General features: G+C 41.6%; 1 protein-coding gene across 4 annotated transcripts in view; it reads right to left on the bottom strand.

The window, feature by feature from the left end:
* Nucleotides 1-8357: 8357 nt before the first annotated feature.
* LOC138287794 (uncharacterized) overlaps nucleotides 8358-19889 on the bottom strand; it is a 560811-nt gene continuing 549279 nt past the window's right edge. For 3 of the 4 annotated variants that reach the window (XM_069228627.1, XM_069228629.1, XM_069228628.1), the window contains exons 9-11: nucleotides 18833-19096; nucleotides 8917-9153; nucleotides 8358-8676 (exon numbers count right to left, since the gene is read on the bottom strand). In XM_069228627.1, the coding sequence (XP_069084728.1) occupies nucleotides 8614-8676; nucleotides 8917-9153; nucleotides 18833-19096 (564 nt within the window). In that variant the 3' untranslated portion in view covers nucleotides 8358-8613. The remainder of the gene's footprint in view (nucleotides 8677-8916; nucleotides 9154-18832; nucleotides 19097-19889) is intronic. The other variant, XM_069228630.1, reaches the window with a different exon arrangement.

The raw sequence follows: 19889 nt of genomic DNA, 5'->3' as shown, positions 1-19889 counted from the left end.
TTTAGATCACATCAAGAGGACCCTATGCCTGGAGAAGAGCTGAGGAGAAGTGCTGCCCTTCCTATGACTGTGCTTTGTGGAGCTATCCTGCAGTTGCTGCTTCTGCCAGAGTAAGAGGGCAAAGACTGGACTTTGTGTGCCTTCCATCTTGTGAAGAAATCTCCAAGGGCTTGATTTAGAGTTTGCCTCCTGTTGTTTGAAGTCTCAGAGACAGCAAAGACTTCTCTCTGCCAGCACCTGGAGTCTCTGGAAAGACCCCTGTTCTGACAAGTGGTGCCCTATCCAGTACCTGGGCCCTTGAAAGGAAAGCTGGTGGAAATCCAAGGAAATCGACTTTGGACGACTTTGGACCGACGCAGCTGCTGAATTCGGTGATGCCGCCTGCAACCGACTCTGTGATCTTCGCTGGAACGCGACGACCTTTGCAGGCCGATGCCGCTGCAGCCCCGCTGAAGTCCGTGACTCCGTGGAAGTCGCCGCACCACGTCGTGATTGATGCTGCCGAAGTGCGCGGATTCAATGTTTCGCACAGACGCCGCGATCCCCGACTTCGTGTATCGACTTGTTTTCACTTTTCACCAAAGGTCCTGTACTTGGGGGTCTACGCGACTTCGTGTTCGGCGCCGCTGGTGTTGGCTTGTTGGGAACGACTACCTCACGACGCTGTGTTAACACCTCATCGAAGCATTTTGTGTTTCTAAGCGCTATTTTTTAGTTTAATCTTTAAAAATTCATAACTTGACTTGTGTATGTCGGATTTTTGTCGTTTTGGTCTTGTTTTGTTTAGATAAATATTTCCTATTCTTCTAAATTGGTGTTGTATCATTTTGTACTGATTTCATTACGTTACTGTGTGAGTTGATACAAATACTTTACACCTAGCACTCTGAAGTTAAGCCTACTGCTCTGCCAAGCTACCAAGGGGGTAAGCAGGGGTTAGCTGAGGGTGATTCTCTTTTACCCTGACTACAGTGAGGGTCATTGCTTGAACAGGGGTTAACCTGACTGTCAACCAAAGACCCCATTTCTAACAGGAAGTATTTTGGGAAATGTGGAAAGTAAAGCCTTAGCAGGTCCTCAATGTCATATTTAGGGTTTTTCTGCCCTGGTTGAGTGAACTTTAATGAGGAATCTCGATTTGTATATGCACACCCTGCACCTTGTCTAAGCTAGCTCTATCAGTTGTGATGGGTTTCTCAGTCTGGGCACTGGTGCATTGTCTGTTATTGATGTGCTGGAGATTGTGAGCCATCTGGATCATCTGCTGTTTGCTCTCCTGAGGTGTGGGGGAGGCCAGTTCCCATTGTGTCATCCATAGTGTCTACATATTTTGCCAAAACATCCAGTTATTCAAATTCTGAAGTACACCTTGTATAGTCACTATCATCACTGTGGGATTGAGTAGACCAATTTCGATCCTCTCTTTGCAGAGTCATGGACAAAGAACAAGAAATGTGTACCATTTAATTGCCTTTTCATGGGAAAAGTTCACTGTCACATACACAACCAGGTCATGCAAGTGTAAGAGATCTCTATTTTGTTTTAGCATCTGCAGGATGAGTCTAGGGTGTTGATGGCATAGGAGAAAGGCTATGATAGCTCTTGGATAATTGGGTGACTTGGAGGACCAGGCTTGGATTATGTGTACCCTTTGGAATTCTAGCATCTTTGGAAACATTTCTTACAATAGTTTGGATGCAAATGACCCTAGAAACACAAACATATCTTCCCCCTCCAAACCCATGGGAACTGCATTTAGCTGGACATTATCTCTATGTAAATGGTCCTTCCTCTGTATCCTGACTATATATATGCCCCAGTCTTTTGGAGGATAAACTACTATCCAAATTATCTAATGGCTTGTTGGTGGTATCCGATCGAAAGTGCATGTGCAGGAGGTCAGATTTAAGAGGGTTAATATCAGTTACCATTTCTGTCACTGTAGTATCGAATGCTATGAATTTCGAGCTGATGTTTGTAACTTCCTTAAGGGTCATGGCTAGTGTGGTGTGTGTCACTGTGCTAGACTTACTGGTTGATTGCAAAGCCCCTCTGACAATGTCTTGCAAGGGCATTAGCTTAGATGGTTTGGAATTCAGCATAAATCAAAAGGTGACCTATTAGTCTATTAGATATCTACCGGACAAATTCCCCATACAAGGTCAGATGTCTCTTTCCGAGTGAGCACCAAGGCGCAGTATCATTTTCCCTAGGCTGTTATGATTCTTATAGCTGCAAGCTGTTCTCTGCCGACCTCTGCCTGGCAGCCATTTATCAGAAAATTTTTATCTGGGTGCTGATTACGAGGCTATAGCCCATTCCCTATGGCAGGGCTTCTCTTCTGAGCAGTTTCTATAATGCAGGTACTCACGCTGTATGTTTAGGTCATGGTAAACGTTATGTCTCAGCCACTGAATTCTCTATTTGCATGCATGGAAATTGTGCTTATTAGTTACACTGTCCCTCCCCTAGCTATGGTCCTCCACCATTTGTGCACAATGCCCTATGGTTGTCCTGAGAAGATCATGTTAATTCAACTTTTCATCCACTGTGATGAGCAGTCAGTGTGGATAACCTTGTAAGCCCTATAAGTGGTGTGCCAAACCAGCGTGGCTGTGTCTCAGTGTTGACCTTTCCAGGTAATACACCAGGGTAGTGTAATGTCAACCCTAGAGGATTCTGACTTGTCTTCAATGGGCTTTTATTATATACTATCATGTCCGAGCCCCCTCTTTAGATGTGGCCTGTGTCACCCAGACTTCAGTGTTCCCCCAGTGTCTATACAGATCAAATATTAAAAGTGCTAGAAACCATGCTTCCTTCAACCCTTGAGGGAGAAAACGCAATATTGTAGGCCTTTTCCATCTATGCACTCAGGATCTGCAACAACAACTGCATTATTTATAAGGATCACCCAAAAGCAGCTCTATGCTAGAAAAGAGTTGAAGACTCACCTCTTTAAATAACACTACATCTCAATGAATTAACCATCCACAATCCAGCTATCTTTCCTAACAATTGTTAACTTTGACCCTGTACAATGCTCCACTGCCTTTTGGCTAGGTTTGCACTATACAAATGCCATATACATACAAGCATCCCCAAAACCTGCAATAAGATTTGAGTTATATATTTTAGATGTGATACTTACAAGGTATTGAGTGCTATATGCTTGAGATAGGTCCAGTGGATTACTGAGGTTTTCATAGTTGTGACTAGAGGACTCCATACTACCTCACACTACTCTGTAATCCCTCTAGTATTCCAGAGTTTCAAGAGAATGTACAAAATAGCCAACAGGTGATGGAAAGTGAATCTGAGCTAGCTGTCCCTGCATTTGCTATCATATAACTCTATCATCTTCTAGTTATTTTCAAAAAGGAGTCCAACTGCAGAATATCTATCCAGTGCTTCATGTTTCACAGTAAACAGCAAAATGTGCTGGAACAACATGAAGTGGCTATTGGTGGCTGCATCTGGAGAGTTAAAGAGGGCTACATAATCACAACCCACAATGGATGTTTCCCTGTATTGAGTGTAGGGAGGATTATAGTCCCATCAGGTATGCTCCTAAAAAAGTATCCACACCAGTGATAAATATAGGAATGTAGAGTGTGGGGATGTTTTAGGGATTGTTTCGAGACTGCTTAGTTCCTCTCTATTGGAGGAATAGAAGAACAGCTGATCCTATCACTGATTGCTTCTTTACACTCCAAGATGATTCAAAGACCTGGGGAGTTATTTTCATGACCTGGCCCAGTGGAAGCTTTGGAGCAACCATGCTGGAGACCACTACCTTCCAGCTTTGAAAACGACTTTAGAAACCTGAAGCTCAGGAGGTCTGCCAAGGTCCAAATAAATGTGAGGCTGTTGACCAGTTCAAGGGTTTACAGCTAACTGCATTGAATGGGGTGAGAGGAATAGTTTCATCAACTGATGAACCCCTTGCAACTGATTTCAAAGAATCAGGACCACTGACGCCTGTCCAGACGAAACAAACTTTAAAAACCCATGTATCCTTTCCCTACCCAGATATTGTTTTTCTTACAAAAATTGCACATTTGGATCTTATGAAAAGCCATTCTAACATCATAGAGACATTGCTGGAATCATCTTCTTCCCGCTGGTTAAAGTAAAGTGTTTTTGTGACCTTCACCAGCATATAAAACTACACCCAATTAGGCTATGAGTGACTGTGGGCCAGTATTATTTAGTTTTTCACTAAAGGCTAAAGGATCCTTTATCCCTCTGAGAGCTCATGCATATTACTTCTAAATATACATCTATTGAGGGCTCTTTTTAATCTTCAATTAAATGTACTATTTTTAAATATTGTCTTCATTTTTGTATTGACACATGAATCCATTTCTATCAAACTACAAATTTGAATATGAGAATGTTTTGTCAAATACTGCTCTCTTAGATGTATTCTGCAGTCATGCAATACATCATTATGTAATCTATTCAGAATCATCATAAATCTCACTCATCAGGTTTGTGCTTTCATAATAGTTGTCATAATAATTTTGTATATTTGACTTATACATATGTTCATCCCCCTTTATTTCTTGAGTTCTTGTCAGTAGAATTCTAGTTTCTTCAGGTCTGCAATGTCTTCCCTACTTATCTTTTTGTAATAATTATGGATCAGAAGGTGTCCATATCCATGTTCGATCTGATAGTAATTGTCTCTCAGGTAAAGAGTATAAAAAATCCATAAATTCTTCTGATGCTGCAGAGCTTCTTATATCTCAATGTTCTTGTGTAGTTGTTATACAGGAGCCTCCAGTGACGGCTTGGACCTTTGGTTCTCAACTGAAAGCATATAAAAGGAGGTAGCATCTACAATACATTTTAATGGCAGTGAAACCAATGTGGCTTCACATAAATATCAGAGAGTATGGTATCTAAACCATGAAGGTTTATTGACAAATTAAGTGCAAGGTTACAAATCAAACAAATTATCAAACTATTTTATTCAAAAGGCATGAATATCAATGTAATTATAAAATCTAAATGTCTATATTATCACGAAAAGGACACACAATTTCACTTTGTAAAGAGCACAAAATATAATGTAGACTGGTGACACAAAGGAATTACTCTATTCTAAATAAAGCATTGGATGTGGCAAGAGGAAGTTCAAAGAGGAAGGTATCAGCATTTGACTAACCAAATTAAGGTTCTTGAGGAAGAAACAGGACTTAAAGCAGGAAGCTCAGCAATCGGGGCAGGAGGAAATCGGCGAATTGAGAAAGGTCTTCTCTCAGTGAAGTCAGGACATTATCTGCTAAACTATTCTAAGGAATACACAATTAATACACTGTAGGAGGTTCTGGAAGCTTCCTCCCATAAACTCCCTCTAGATGGTCCAGGAAGCAGGTAGATTTACCTGGTTACCAGATTCCGACAAAGAGGTACACAGGTGCATGGCTTTGAAGTTAGCAACAGTTCAGACGGACTAGCAGAGGAAGGTGTCACTCATTTCCACACATTACACATCTATGTCCAAATTCCAATTATACTAGCTACCTAACAGTTTCACACAATAAACAAGGCCCTGTTATAATTAATAAGTGTTATATCACACCTGCAGAGGAGAGAGAACCATGAAGCTTGCAATGCATTAGTTATGAAATAATTCAAGTGGCTGAGGCCAAAGCACAAGTCAGGTCAATTTCATGAAGAAAAAAGATAGCGACTAGATCGGTACAGCATGAGTGAATTCATTATTTACCATTTGGTTATATATGTGCCCCTCACTACAGGTAAACTATTCAGTTAATACAGTGCACACAAACAAAATAGAGTTATTGTATAACATATATGATGTATGCGTGCATGAAGGGCTAACTTTTCCTGCACCACCTGTATCCTGAGAACTGGATCTCAATTCACTAAAATAATTTTATTGACAGATCTCTGATTGAACATGAATGAATCAATGTTTTTTTACAGTTATAGCTAGAGAAACACAGAGAACTACGTCTAGTGTAACATCACTGGTCAGCTAACTCAGATGCATTAACACTTCTCCATTGTGTTAAGTTCCCAGATATAATGCATTCAATACTCTCTAAGTATGTTGATATCTAGATCTTTAATGTGAAATCATGTTTTGCTTTATGGTCATTCCTGATTTTCTTTTTAAATTAAGACTGTATACAAAGATCGGATCTTCAGTGTATTGATCTGTCACACATTAAAATCACATGGAGCATCTCAGGTTCATGAAGCTGCAAGATAACTTCCTAGAGATTCATAGGTTTGTTGATGTCAAGTGCAAAGCTTGTGGTGCTCCATAATCGGATAGGAAATGCTAAGCCATATGTTGAACTTGGAACTGAGCATAGCTTAAGGCCTTTCGACCTAAATAAGCCAGTAGAAAATGGCAAAGAGATTGATCGTACAAATTGAATTAAAAAATGACCCAAGCAGGCCCTTCCAATCCTGTCACAATTGTACATTGGTATTATTTGTGTTGGTTTCCAGCAGCAGCGGCGGAGGCTGCAAATCTCAAGGGGAGGGGTGGGGGAACGAGGGGGGATAGGGGAATAAAAATAAATAAAAATAATAATTAAAAAAGTACCTTTTCCCCGTTGTCGCCGTCGCCTACTGCTGCGTTGCTCCTGTGGTCTTCTTGTGGTGTCCCAGCATTCACTGGGACAACAGAACATGTTCCCCAGCAATCCTGGAGCTGCTTACATGCTAAAGATAGCATGTAAGCAGCATCAGGATTGGTCTGAACGGCTCGGAGTGCCTCTCAGACACAAGCTTAGGGTCTGTGCTGTTTTTCCAGCCCGACTGTGCATACAGCTAGGTTGGAGAAACCTAAGTGCGCATGTATGTTTGTCTGGCCTGAGATGGCCAGCCAAACTCACATCTGCACATAGTGCACTCCCTGCTCCTACCTCCTCCCACAGCCCAGCCACGGCCCACCCTGAACACACTGCTGGCTCAGCCAGAAGGTGACAGATAACATGATTATTAAATATCATTTTATCTTTCATCTCCTGGCTTAGCCAGGGGGGGGCGACGTTCCTTCGCCATTGCGAAAAGGAGCCTCCCTGGTTTCCAGCATTGCTTACTTCTTTCCCTATTATTCAATCTCTCTAGTGCTCGTCTGATTTTTTATGTAAATAGACATATGATTGCTGATTTTAGTTCCTTGTTTATATTGGCATGTACCTTGGATGAAAGGTTTGTGTTCAAAACTGTAATGTAATGGATTGTATTTAAGTCTTGGCCGACTCCTACATTTTGTCACAAACCCTTGCACCAGCTTCTCAAACAAAGGTGATCCAAAGATTTTGTGAATCTGCTGTATGACAGTACGGCTTCTTTTGGACGTGGAGACATACGCCCTGCCACCCATCGCAGTCAAGGAAAGGAGGTGGTGTTATGTTTTGTCTGTCTTTAAATTTAATCTACAAATATAGAAGCGTACAATGAGTGGGAGTTTTGAAGTTGAACCCAAACACGATACATAAAAACCTCGAAGAATCTGCGATCTTTTACGTTCGCCAGCAACAACAAAAAACAGAATGCAGGATCCAACTCACACAAGGTTTTGCGACCGGAGGAAGGTAGTGTTTTCTCAGGTTAACACATGCTGTTGTGCTTACAGGACACAACAAAGCACAGGACACATGCACATTGCTACATGACAGCCGCGTCTCAGACGGATGGTGGCATGGATTGGACCGCAGCTGATGGCTCAGGCAATCAAAACCGTCAGGGCATGCAACGTCACAGTAGAACCACTCACACAAGGTCCTATAGGACGTTCTACAGTGAAATGGCCATGCAACCAATGCACACACCTTCCAAGATATTGTATTCATCTAAGTTTGCCAGACAACACACTAGTGGGTTTGGGTAATAGCTGTCACTATATATGTTCCTTGTATGCTTAGACATGCCACTAAGTCAGTGTACGTTTTCATGTTCATTAAATAACCAATTAATCGAAAATACCAGCACCACGGGAATTCCACTTTATTAAATTTCACCCGGGGACTACAACTGCTAACAGCAGCTGAAATCGTTGTATGATTCACCTTGGGAGAATGAGTAATTACCAGTAGGATCATCCTACCTGTTCCTGATTCCCACGGTAATTTCTCATTTGTCAGTGGAGCCCCAGGCTCCACTTGCACTGCTTGTTAATTATGTATATCGATAGTTACCAGTACCTTAGTATCTGTAATTTGGAAGTAGGGGGCATAGTTACCAGTTGAACTACCAGGGCACTTGGAATGAGGCTCCTTACAGTCTAACAGTCCAAATGGAATCTAATCAATCCATGTCTTCTCCTAGTCGCGCCTTTAAACGACAGCAACGTGGTCTCCGATATATCAGTTCTCATTGCTTTTTATTTTTACTCTTACAAATTGATGATGGACATTATTTTAGAAGATTTATTTTATTACAAAGTGGCTATTTCCCCCTTAGCCCTCGCTGGTCAGGAATACTCAGGCCTAATCTTCTTCGAGGAGTCGTTTAAATCAAAGGGAGTCAAAAAGGGAGTTTTTCGACCTGCTTGAAATTGGGAAAGGGTATCTGAAGATCGGCTATGATCTAGAAAGGTTGCTGTTCCGCCGTCTTATGATGTTACAATTTACTCTGAGATGTTGATCCGGGCGCTACATTCAGTAGAGTTCTTGGACGAAGTACCTGAAAAAAAGAAAATAAAAAGTAGACCCAACATTAGCTTTGGTAGGTCGGACTGGGGATAAGCAGAGTGTGTCATTTGAAAGCTTCCAGTTGAAAGCTTCAACCATTCACGTGAGAGGTATTACCTAGCAGAAGAATGTTATTCCTATTTATTTTAGACTGTAGTTTGTTACCTTTATTGTTTCTCATATCAGTGATAAACGTTATTTAAAAGATTCCATTGTTTCTTGAAATACTCACCGGGGCTCGGCCATCGGGTTTCCTTTGTTCTTCTTGAGAGGCGTCGGAAGCAGACATGCTTGCGCGTTCCTCCCCAGGAGATTTATTGTTTGAAGACTCATTATCTCCTTGGAAAGTTGGACTGATTGTTCTACTTTCGGGCTCTAGAGCACGCTTCTTCTGTTCCATCAAAATCATTAAAGACCTCTGGATTTTCTCTAATATGACGGCATTCTGGTCATTACTTTCATTTGAAACCTACGTAAAACAACACGAACTCAGTATTGATAACTGCAACACGATAAACAGTGACAAGCTTATTTAGCATCTGCATAACATATGCAGACCTCTATATTATTGATTGATGAGTGACTACACTATACTGACATATGGTATGCACAAAACATATTTATACCTGAGAAAAAACACTTGCACTCTAACATAGGAAGATATCCTTTGGTCCTGGACAGACCCTAACTCCAAGGCAACCAGGCTGTGGTAAGCATTGTAGGAAAGTACGCGCATTTATCCACAAACATTCAATTGCAGGTATACTCTGGAAGGTTAGTCTTTTGTAAGGCACACACCAATATGGGCTTTAGCACGGGACAGTGGAAACTATAGAAAAGACCTTAGCTGAGAAGTTAGCCTATGCATAAGTTTGGAAGCAAAGGCGCCTGTATTTGCGAAGTTTCTGTTAGCAAAAATGATTGGGGGTAATTTCAAAGAGAGGGGCACATTATTTCACTGAATAGGGCCAAGGAATGAAAAGGCATGAGCATCCCCTTATTGACTTTTGAACCAAAGAGAGCTCTGTAATGCCAAGTTGTCGAGTGCACAGAATATCAAAGGATGCAGCACTAGATTGTGTCATTGATGAAGGGAGGAGACAGACCAGAAAGTTAACAGTGGACTAAACACAGGGTTTTAAACACAATTTCATAACTGATAAGAAGCCAGTAAAGAGTGCAGGGAAATGGAAAGGCAGAGACAGAGTCGTGTTCCAGGGCTGGTAGAGCAGTCACATTCTTGATCACCTAGGGTCTGTGAAGCTAAAATTGGAGGGCCCCAGGTAGAGTGTATTGCAGTATCAATCCTGGCTCTTCTCAGAGCTCTTACAGTCAAGGTGTGAGGCATGGGAAGACTCTTAACTGGCAAAAGAAAGCTGGTGACACATCTATATGAAGAGCCACAAACAGGTCAGAGTTCAGGTCTGCCTCCGGATACTTGCTCACTTTTGAAGGCAGAGGACAAGCCCCTCTGTCCAGAGATCGGAGAGGATGGCCTCATAGGTCTCCACAGCCTGAACATTCATGATCTTGATTTTTGGCCATGCTTATTTTGAGACAGTTGCCTAATATCTATTTCTGCATATCCACTTGTTAGAAATGGGGTCTTTGGTTGGCAGGAAGGTTACCCCCTGTCCAAGCAAGGACCCTCACTCTAGTGAGGGAAAAAGAGAATCACCCTGAGCTAACCCCTGCTTACCCCCTTGGTGGCTTGGCACGCGCAGTAGGCTTAACTTCAGAGTGCTAGGTGTAAAGTATTTGTACCAACACACACAGTAACTTAATGAAAACACTACAAAATGACACAACACAGGTTTAGAAAAATAGAGAATATTTATCTAAACAAAGCAAGACCAAAACGACAAAAATCCACAATACACAAGTGAAGTTATCACTAAAAATGCAAAAAGAGTCCTCATGTAGTTTTAAACACACACTAACACTGTTAGCGTGAAAATGTACCTTGGGTGCGTCAAAAATAACCCTGCACTGGCGAGTGTGCATCAAAAAGGGCCTGCAATGCATCGATTTCACTCATGAGTGAGACCTTGTGTTGTTTCTCTTTTTGTTGGGTCGGGTGCATCATTTCTTCTCTCTGCAGGGGAGCGATGAGTCGATCCGGTCAGCACTCTTGGGTCCGGGCAGGCCTTGTGTTGTTTTTACACGCCCAGCGGTGTTTGCATTGGAAATCCAGCCGCACGATGATCTGAAAACCAGGCAGCGCGGGTTGCGATCTCACCAGCCTCCGTCAGCAATGCTGCACGTCGTTTCTCCAGCTCCGTGCGTCGATTCTTCGGTCGCGTTGCAGGCGAGCGTCGATTTTCAGCCGCGAAGCCGGCAGCGCGCCTATTTTCCAGCCACAGATCGGAGCTGTGTCGATCTTTTCCCCGCACGGCGTTCTGTGATTGGATTTCTTCCTCTTAGGCTGCCAGCTTCTCCTTTCAGGGTCCCAGGAACTGGATGGGCACCACAGGGCAGAGTAGGAGTCTCTCCAGAGACTCCAGGTGCTGGCAGAGAGAAGTCTTTGCTGTCCCTGAGACTTCAAACAACAGGAGGCAAGCTCTAAATCAAGCCCTTGGAATCACAAGATGGAAGGCACACAAAGTCCAGTCTTTGCCCTCTTACTCTGGCAGAAGCAGCAACTGCAGGATAGCTCCACAAAGCACAGTCACAGGCAGGGCAGCTCTTCTTCCTCAGCTCTTCAGCTCTTCTCCAGGCAGAGGTTCCTCTTGGTTTCCAGAAGTGTTCTAAAGTCTGTGGTTTTGGGTGCCTTTCTTATACCCAATTTCTCCTTTGAAGTAGGCCTACTTCAAAGCAAAGTCTCTTTTGAATGAGAAATCCTGCCCGGTCCAGGCCAGGCCCCAGGCACTCACCAGGGGGTTGTAGACTGCATTGTATGAGGGCAGGCACAGCCCTTTTTAGGTGTGAGTAACCACTCCTCACCTCCCTCCTAGCACAGATGGCTCATCAGGAAATGCAGACTACACCCCAGCTCCCTTTGTGTCACTGTCTAGTGTGAGGTGCAAACATCCCAACTGTCAAACTGACCCAGACAGGGAATCCACAAACAGGCAGAGTCACAGAAATGGTATAAGCAAGAAAATGCTAACTTTCTAAAAGTGGCATTTTCAAACATACAATCTTAAAAGATGTATTTTTAAATTGTGAGCTCAGAGACCCCAAACTTCCCAAAGGGAATCTACACTTTAATCAGATTTAAAGGTAGCCCCCATGCTAACCTGTGAGAGGGGCAGGCCTTGCAACAGTGAAAAACGAATTTAGCAGTTTTTCACTATCAGGACATATAAAACATATTACTATATGTCCTACCTTAACCATACACTTCACCCTGCCCTTGGGGCTACCTAGGGCCTACCTTAGGGATGTCTTACATGTAAGGAAAGGGAAGGTTTAGGCCTGGCAAGTGGGTACACTTGCCAAGTCAAATTTACAGTTAAAACTGCACACACAGACACTGAGGTGGCAATTTTGAGACATGATTACAGAGCTACTTATGTGGGTGGCACAACCAGTGCTGCAGGCCCATTAGTAGCATTTGATTTACAGGCCTTGGGCACCACTAGTGCACTGTACTAAGGACTTAATAATAAATCAAATATGCCAATCATGGATATACTAATTACATACACATTTTGTAAAGGAGCGCTTGCACTTTAGCACTGGTTAGCAGTGGTAAAGTACCCAGAGTAACAAAAACAGCAAAATCAGAGTCCAGCACACATCAACAACCTGGGAAACAGAGGCATAAAGTTAAGGGACACCACACCAAGGATGAAAAGTCTAACACCATTCTACTTTGCTGACAATGTTGGGTGACAAACAGGAGCCTAAGGAAACACTTAGGGCCAGATGTAACAAACTAATCGCGACTTGCAAACGGCGAAAATCGCCGTTGGCGACTCGCAAATGCGTGTTTGCTATGCTGAAATGCATTTTGCCAGTCGGAACCGACTCGCAAAATGCATTTCCGAGTCGCAAATAGGAAAGGGTGTTCCCTTTCTATTTGGGAGTCGCAGTGGTATGCAATTCCATTTGCGACCGCGTACACGGTCGCAAATGGAGTCGCAGTTACCATCCACTTGAAGTGGATGGTAACCCACTCGCAAACGGGAAGGGGTACCCATGGGACCCCTTCCCCTTTGTGACTGGACCCAAAATTATTTTTTCAGGGCAGGCAGTGGTCCAAGGGACCACTGCCTGCCCTGAAAAAATCCGAAACTAAAGGTTTCGTTTTTTTTCTTCTAAGTGCAGCTCGTTTTCCTTTAAGGAAAACGGGCTACACTTGGAAAAAAAAAACTGCTTTATTTAAAAGCAGTCACGGACATGGAGGTCTGCTGTTCCCAGCAGGCCTCCATCCCCGTGAGTGCCCAGAGTCGCTATGGGGGCGCAAATTGCGACCCACCTCATTAATATTAATGAGGTGGGTCTTTGCGACCCCATAGCGACTCGCAGAAGGTGTCTGAGACACCTTCTGCATAGCAAATTGCGACTTGCAATTTGCGAGTCGCACGGACTCGCAAATTGCAAGTCGCAATTTGCTATTTTTCTACATCTGGCCCTTAGTTTCCTTGATTCAAAGATGAGGGAGGACAAAGAAAACAATTAAGGATTTGAACCATGCAAGATCAAGACACGCAAGGCCAAGACTTCCAGAAAACAACAGCTGTGCCAAACTCTGGTAATATGTCTAATTGATTACAATAGCTATACCAAACACTGTTAACAGGTCTGAAACATTTGCATGCATCAGGCACCATGCAGAGGTAATTTAGAACAGCAAGACTGACTGATCTGGTCTCTTAGATGGGTCCAGTTACATCTTGAAAGCATTCCTGCGTGACTAATCCCAGGATGCTCTCTGCTCAAGTGGAGGAAAAAAGGCTTGTAAGGTTTTGAAACTAAGAAAATACGGTGGGAAACTGATGGTATATGAGCAATCAAGAGCAGGCTTTAAAATTGGTGACTGCCTCACAAGAGGGGGACAAAAGGTTGAAGAAGCAAGGCAATGGTGGGATGATTTGGGGCCAAGCATTTGTTTTCAAATGGCACAGGGTAATTCAGCGAGGCAGATTTTATACTGGTGAGTGTAGATGCCAACTACTGTTCCTTAATGGGGTGAAAAAATCCAGAGGAAAATGCTTTGTGAATTCCACATGTTGAGCATGTTCAGCAATGTGAGATGGTCTCTCTGATGCTGCTCACGTTGTATTCTAGGAGTAGACAAGCTATTGCACAATTGTTGCAATGGGCTGATTGAGATAACATAAGGTGGGTAGGTGGACTCTTTATCAGTTCCAAATTTGTTCTGCCATTGTTTGGAATTGTTACTGCTGTAGAGACAATGATTCCAGGTCTTATGACAGGCACATCTGGCTGCCTATACTGGCAGTTTGAGAAGTGCTCGAGTGAGGAAAAGGCATAGGGCAAGTTTGCTGCAAAAGGATTTATGTTTCCATTTGGTAGTTCCTCAGCTATGGGTCAGCAACAGCTAAATGAATTGGTGGTTGATCTGGAATAACGAGTCTGATTATTAAACAGATGGAAAATATCCATGTTATGTTATATGTTTTCTTGTCCATTTTATTTGAGCTCTCTACGAGAAAATGTTCACTAACGCTTTGGCAAATGAGTCAGCAGAAGCTATGATTAGGGAACCATACATCTGAGAGAGAAAGTAAAGTATGGCACCCCTCCACTTCTTGCAATAAAAGGCTGACCCGATTACAATGTTAGGCTTGATTTTAGTGTTACTGAGTGTGGGTTGAGGGGAAGGGTACTATGTGAATTACTTGACTCTATAGAGAGGATGCAATTGAGTCCAACACAGCAATTAACAACAGACTTTTTAATAACAGCATCACACGTTAAGAAATTGGTTGGGCATTCTTCAAAGAGCAAGCACTGAAACCTTCCTAGCTGTAGAAATGCTGCAGTTTATTTCTTGTCTTCTAATATCACTGTATAGGTTGGTTGCCTGCCTGACCATTGACAGTAAGCATTCATCATTGGCCATGTTTACTTTTACAGAAAACCTGGAAAGCAAAGAAAATTAAAATTGATGAGAAAAGTGTGCCTGCATCTTTTCTGCTTTGACTTATGGGAGAGTTTGATTTTGCTATTGTAGGGAAACATTGGGAATTGCCTGATTTTCTTACAAAATATTGCACAAAACTCAAATGTAAAAGGGATTCATTGGTGCAAATAAGGACATACAGTAAATAAGCTCAATTGGATACTGATCTAAAAATAATATTACATCTAAAAAAGAGAGCTCAAACTGTTAAATTGCCAAACTGTGCATCAAACTATAAAGAAAAAGTATGATGGTCTTTTTCTGGAATCTTGTGCCAAAACATGATGGAAAGCCCATAGACAATTCTTCCTGTTGCAAGAGTCTTACTGTGTAGTGAAACTTTTTCAGTAAATTCCAATATGGAGACAGTGGAGCGATAGTTCTTCTGAAGGTTCTTATTGTGGAATCATTCCCTCCAACTGATTGTTAGATACAATCAGATGGTCTAACTTGTCTTGAGTTCTAAGAAACTACAGGGAGTGGGCCCTTAAACTTAGTCAAATGGCTTAATTAAAGCCAACTCAAGATGCTGGGAATTGAATGATGATGTTTTCACATCTATCATTTTGAGATGCTAGGCACCAACCATTTGTCATAGAAACATTTCACTTCTGTTTCTTATAATGAACAAGGATGAATCTAACAACGTAATGATATTGACCATATTGTGACTGTGCATATACATCCTAGAATAAGAGTATAACACTATGCCCAAGAGTGCAAGTGAATTTAAGGTAGGACATCTACAACAAACAATGCAATGTCACTGGTCACTATGGCTCATCAGGCATTGGGTCCTGGTGGCAGGCCCCTGTAATATACTTACTTGAACCTCTCTACTGGCTTGGATAAAATTAGTGAGGTCACATTTGTCTGTAAACATCATTGCTGATGTTGACAGAGAAACATGATCACAGGCTAGGATTCAAGCTGCAAAGTTAAGGGGCGGTAGAATACATGCTTTTCTTAATGCTTTATAGCAATTTGAGGGCTGTAATGTTTTCATCTTATTTGGGGACGAGCACGTCATCTGTGTTTTTAGTTACTGATGAGATATTCTTTCATGCTACATCACCAGTGCTTCAAATAGATATAAATGTCTCTAAAATTGGATGGAAAAATAATCTTAAGATCAATATGAAGAAAACTGAAGTTATGTACTATACTATGTATTTGGAATGATGACAACACTTAGGACATGGGCTCTTATTAGGCCAAGGTTTACCAATATCTGTGGGTCATATTTTCCTCTGTTCTCACATGGCACCCAATGTTCCTTGTAAAAACTGAATATCCTGGTTCTAAACTTTGGGTCTCCTGCATATGGTTTGGTTTCACATTGTAAGACACAGGGCCCATTCAGAAAATCTGTATTGGTTATTCAGGATTCTTTATAGTATGCAGCATTTAAACTGGAATGTTTGTTGAAGTTTAGTTTGGCAGAATTTATTCAAAGGCAGTTCAAGCTGGATCATCACCCTGTGAACTTTCCAGTAGCATTAATTAAGACATAGAATTATTTTTGCATAGAAATAGTTTGCTGAAGTTTGGTTGATTAATGCTTTGGCTGAATGATTCAATGGCAGTTCAAGTTGGAGCGTGATCCTGTAAACTTACCAGTTGCATTAATTAAGACAGATAAATATTTTTGCCAAGATGAATTCAAACTTGATATGGTTAAATAGGTAGATAAGAATAACTTTCTTGTAAGGCCATAGTAGATGACATAGAAACAATGACATGGGAGTTAAATTTCATATGCGGGCCACAGTGTGTAGTGATACCCCCCCACATACTTGACAAAAATATATTGCTGTCAGAGCACCACTGTGCTCTGACTGGGTTGCAGTTTAAAGGGATTGCAGTTATACATGTCAAGGAAAGTTCCTTTGGCATGCAAACCTACTTTTATATATTAATAAGCCAACCCTAACATGTACCTGATAAGCTCCCAAAGCTGGGTGCCATCAATATAAAAGTGGCACACTATACATTTAGAAAGTGTGATTTTACAGTGAACGAAGCCTGAAATACATTTCCACCATGTAGGTTCAGCTGCATTTCCAAAAGACAGGCCTATATATGAGTAAAGTGTTTACTCTACAGTTCTGCCTGGGGAAATGCTGGAGAAAGCATTTTAAATGTTTTCGCTTAATTTCCATGATCTGATTTAATGGTGAAGTTTTGATTTTTATAGCTTTCGTAGAAAAGTAATTTTATAAAAATGTACTTTAGGTTGTCTGGGCCACAACTGGCTTAAAATCAGATTCACCACTCATCCCACTTTGAGAGATGGAATACACATCTTTAACTGGGAGAGTTAATGACCCAAGCTCAGAAGACAATAATCTACCTCTTGGTCTATTAAAAACACAAAGGTGTTACCTACTAGCTACTTATTATGGAACACCCTTCAGAGATGGGTGTAATACACCTGGGAGGACAATGTGTTGTTTTAAAGCTTCTTATTTTCAGTTGGAGATGTCAGAGAGGACTCCTAGCCAGCCTGTCCCGTTTCACAATGGGGGACATAAATGGGCAGGACCCTGGATGGAGGGAGAAGAGCTCATCTAACTATATGAGTGGCTATGGTGCTATATTGAGGCCTGGTGGCTGAAGGTTTCAACAATTTTGAACCAGTGGCTTCTGGTAATTTTACACTAAGACAAATACAATGTGAAGCAAAAGGAGGTTGACATAAGGCGAGATATGAGGCATCACCGGGCAGGGTAAATTATGCAATCACTGACTAGTGCACTGGATAAGACTACCACCTCGCCACCACCTCCCATTCCTGGTCCTGGGAAGACTACACCTAAAGAGCCATTCTGGAAGAATGAGGTAGGACTCCAGACTCCTACTGGAACAGGTAGATTCTAACAAGGACTTCTGATTCCTTCACCCAGAGATTGGAACTGCTTGTGCACAAACAGTAAAGTGGTTGGCTTCTGGTTTGCCTCTTTCAGAGACATAACATCAAGTTTGCTCAGAGGGCGGAACCCTATAGTTATCCTGGCTGTAGGAAGGCCAGGTACTTCGCTTTCCCTGAGGATCAGGGGACTAAAGGTTTGACTGGAAGGAACATCCCAGGCACTGGAAAAAAGTGGGATTAAGTAATTTGTCTATTTATTTAGGTCCCAGACTACCACATACTATTGTTTTTCAATGGCGCTTTATTTTTGAAAGCACCTTTTTGACTTAAAACTTTGTGTATTTTTTTGCACTAACGATTTAATTTCTAATCCATTTGAGAATTTTATTGTGTTGTGTTCTTTACTTCTAAATTGTTAGTTCTGTTTTAACTCAATACATGTTTCATTGCCTGCTGCTTGTACAATTGGTACTAGGGATTGAGCAGACAATCTCTTAGAACTGTTTTTGGCCTAACCTGATCGAATTTATTAAGTTGGTAGGGGGTAACACTTGAGTTGTCTCCATGTATGTTATAACACTGCTATCAGTAGGTACACAGAAGATAAAAAAATAGGGAGGGTAAAACAATGGTCAGTCAGTCAAAACATTTTAATAAAGGTGACCCTGTAGCTGTGGATCAGAACCATTCGTATCATGAACTTAGTAGCAAGAGTTCATTTAATGCACATGACTCCCACATCCACAAAGATGAGAAATATGAGTTTATTCTTAAATCATCTTATCGGACCACAAGTGCTGCTGTTCCTAAAGTGGGAGGAGTCACAGTTGACCCTGGTAACTGTAAAGTCTTTCACTATGGTAATAACTGTGCCAGAACATGTTTTTAGTCATGGTTCTGTGGCTAAGACTTACAAGTTCCATTTCTATGTAAGTTTAGCCTTTAGTTTGCAAGGTTTGCCTTAGATCTGGAAATATTAGGAATCATCTGGTTCCCAAGAGGAGTGGAGACAGTATTATGTGCAAGTAAAAGCAAGATTACAGAGAGAAAACTAAAGAAGCACTGTGTCTTAATGTGTTATCATCTGTAGGAATTTGCAATATGTTATTGTTTTTGTTACAGCATCATAATCAACTTCAACGAAATTGTGTTGTTTATAAGTGGAATAACATAACCACAGACCTGAGCTGATTGTGGGCTATGGCTCTTGGTTTCATTCACATGGTGTTCTGCAACAGGTAGATGGTGAAGGTTGGGTTGTTGGCTAGTGTTCACAGGGGTTTGAAACACTGGAGTTAAATTTTCCCTTTGAGAGCTTCCAATTTGTGGAGAATTTACAATGCTTGTGTTTTCTAGAAATGTTGCTTCTTGAGATGTCAGATGTTGCAAAGACTTCTGGGATTCGTGTAGGAAGACAGCTGTTGGTCTACTGCTTTGCAAAGCCATCTAGGTTATTGAAAACATGCACACAAACATAAACAAAATTAGCATACTAGTACAAATCATTTTTGTACATCACTAGTTGCAACTGACTACATCTGCACAAAAATACAAGTATTATTGATGAGTTTTTATTAACTTTGTTTGCACAGCTGTGCAGTCAACTATGTTCAATACATTACTTGCTTGTAGTCATGTAAAAACTTTCTACAAATATTGTTGATCAATTGCAGTAATTTCAGACAACAACCCCTGGCAGAGGAGTAGGTGATGAGTGGATAGTAGGGTTCTCCTGCCTTACTTATATTTGATTGCTATCTGAGGTTTGTCAGTCCTCCCCATAGACTTCACATCAGATACTGTCTAGTGAGCCCAGTTTGTAGCTTGAAGTAGATTGTATATTGCATACACCACTGAATTTGAGCAATTAATGATGGGGAAATGACAGACTGTTTGAGAAGTCTGATATTGAGTTTCAGGATAAAACATGCTTATTGGTTCTATGTGTATTACATGCGGTTCAGGACTTTTTAGGCAGACCTGCATATGTGTTATTGAAATGTTCTGCTTGAGCCTTAATATATTGTGAGGTTTTGGGCTTGAATGAGAGGTTTCATGGGCACTCTCAGTTAAAGAGAACTTCTAAATAAAGAACTCAGTCAGTAAATTGATGCACATTTCTGTTGGCCAATATAAATTGATTGGTGTATTTGTAGAGCATGTCGATACACAGGAAAAGGATGTCCAGGTACTGAATGGAGGTGGTGAGAGGGAGTGCTGGCTATAAAGTATCTTGGAC

The sequence above is a fragment of the Pleurodeles waltl genome, chromosome 4_1, assembly GCF_031143425.1.
Source record: "Pleurodeles waltl isolate 20211129_DDA chromosome 4_1, aPleWal1.hap1.20221129, whole genome shotgun sequence".
Lineage (NCBI taxonomy): Eukaryota > Metazoa > Chordata > Amphibia > Caudata > Salamandridae > Pleurodeles > Pleurodeles waltl.
This window is presented reverse-complemented; position numbering and strand designations above follow the sequence as displayed.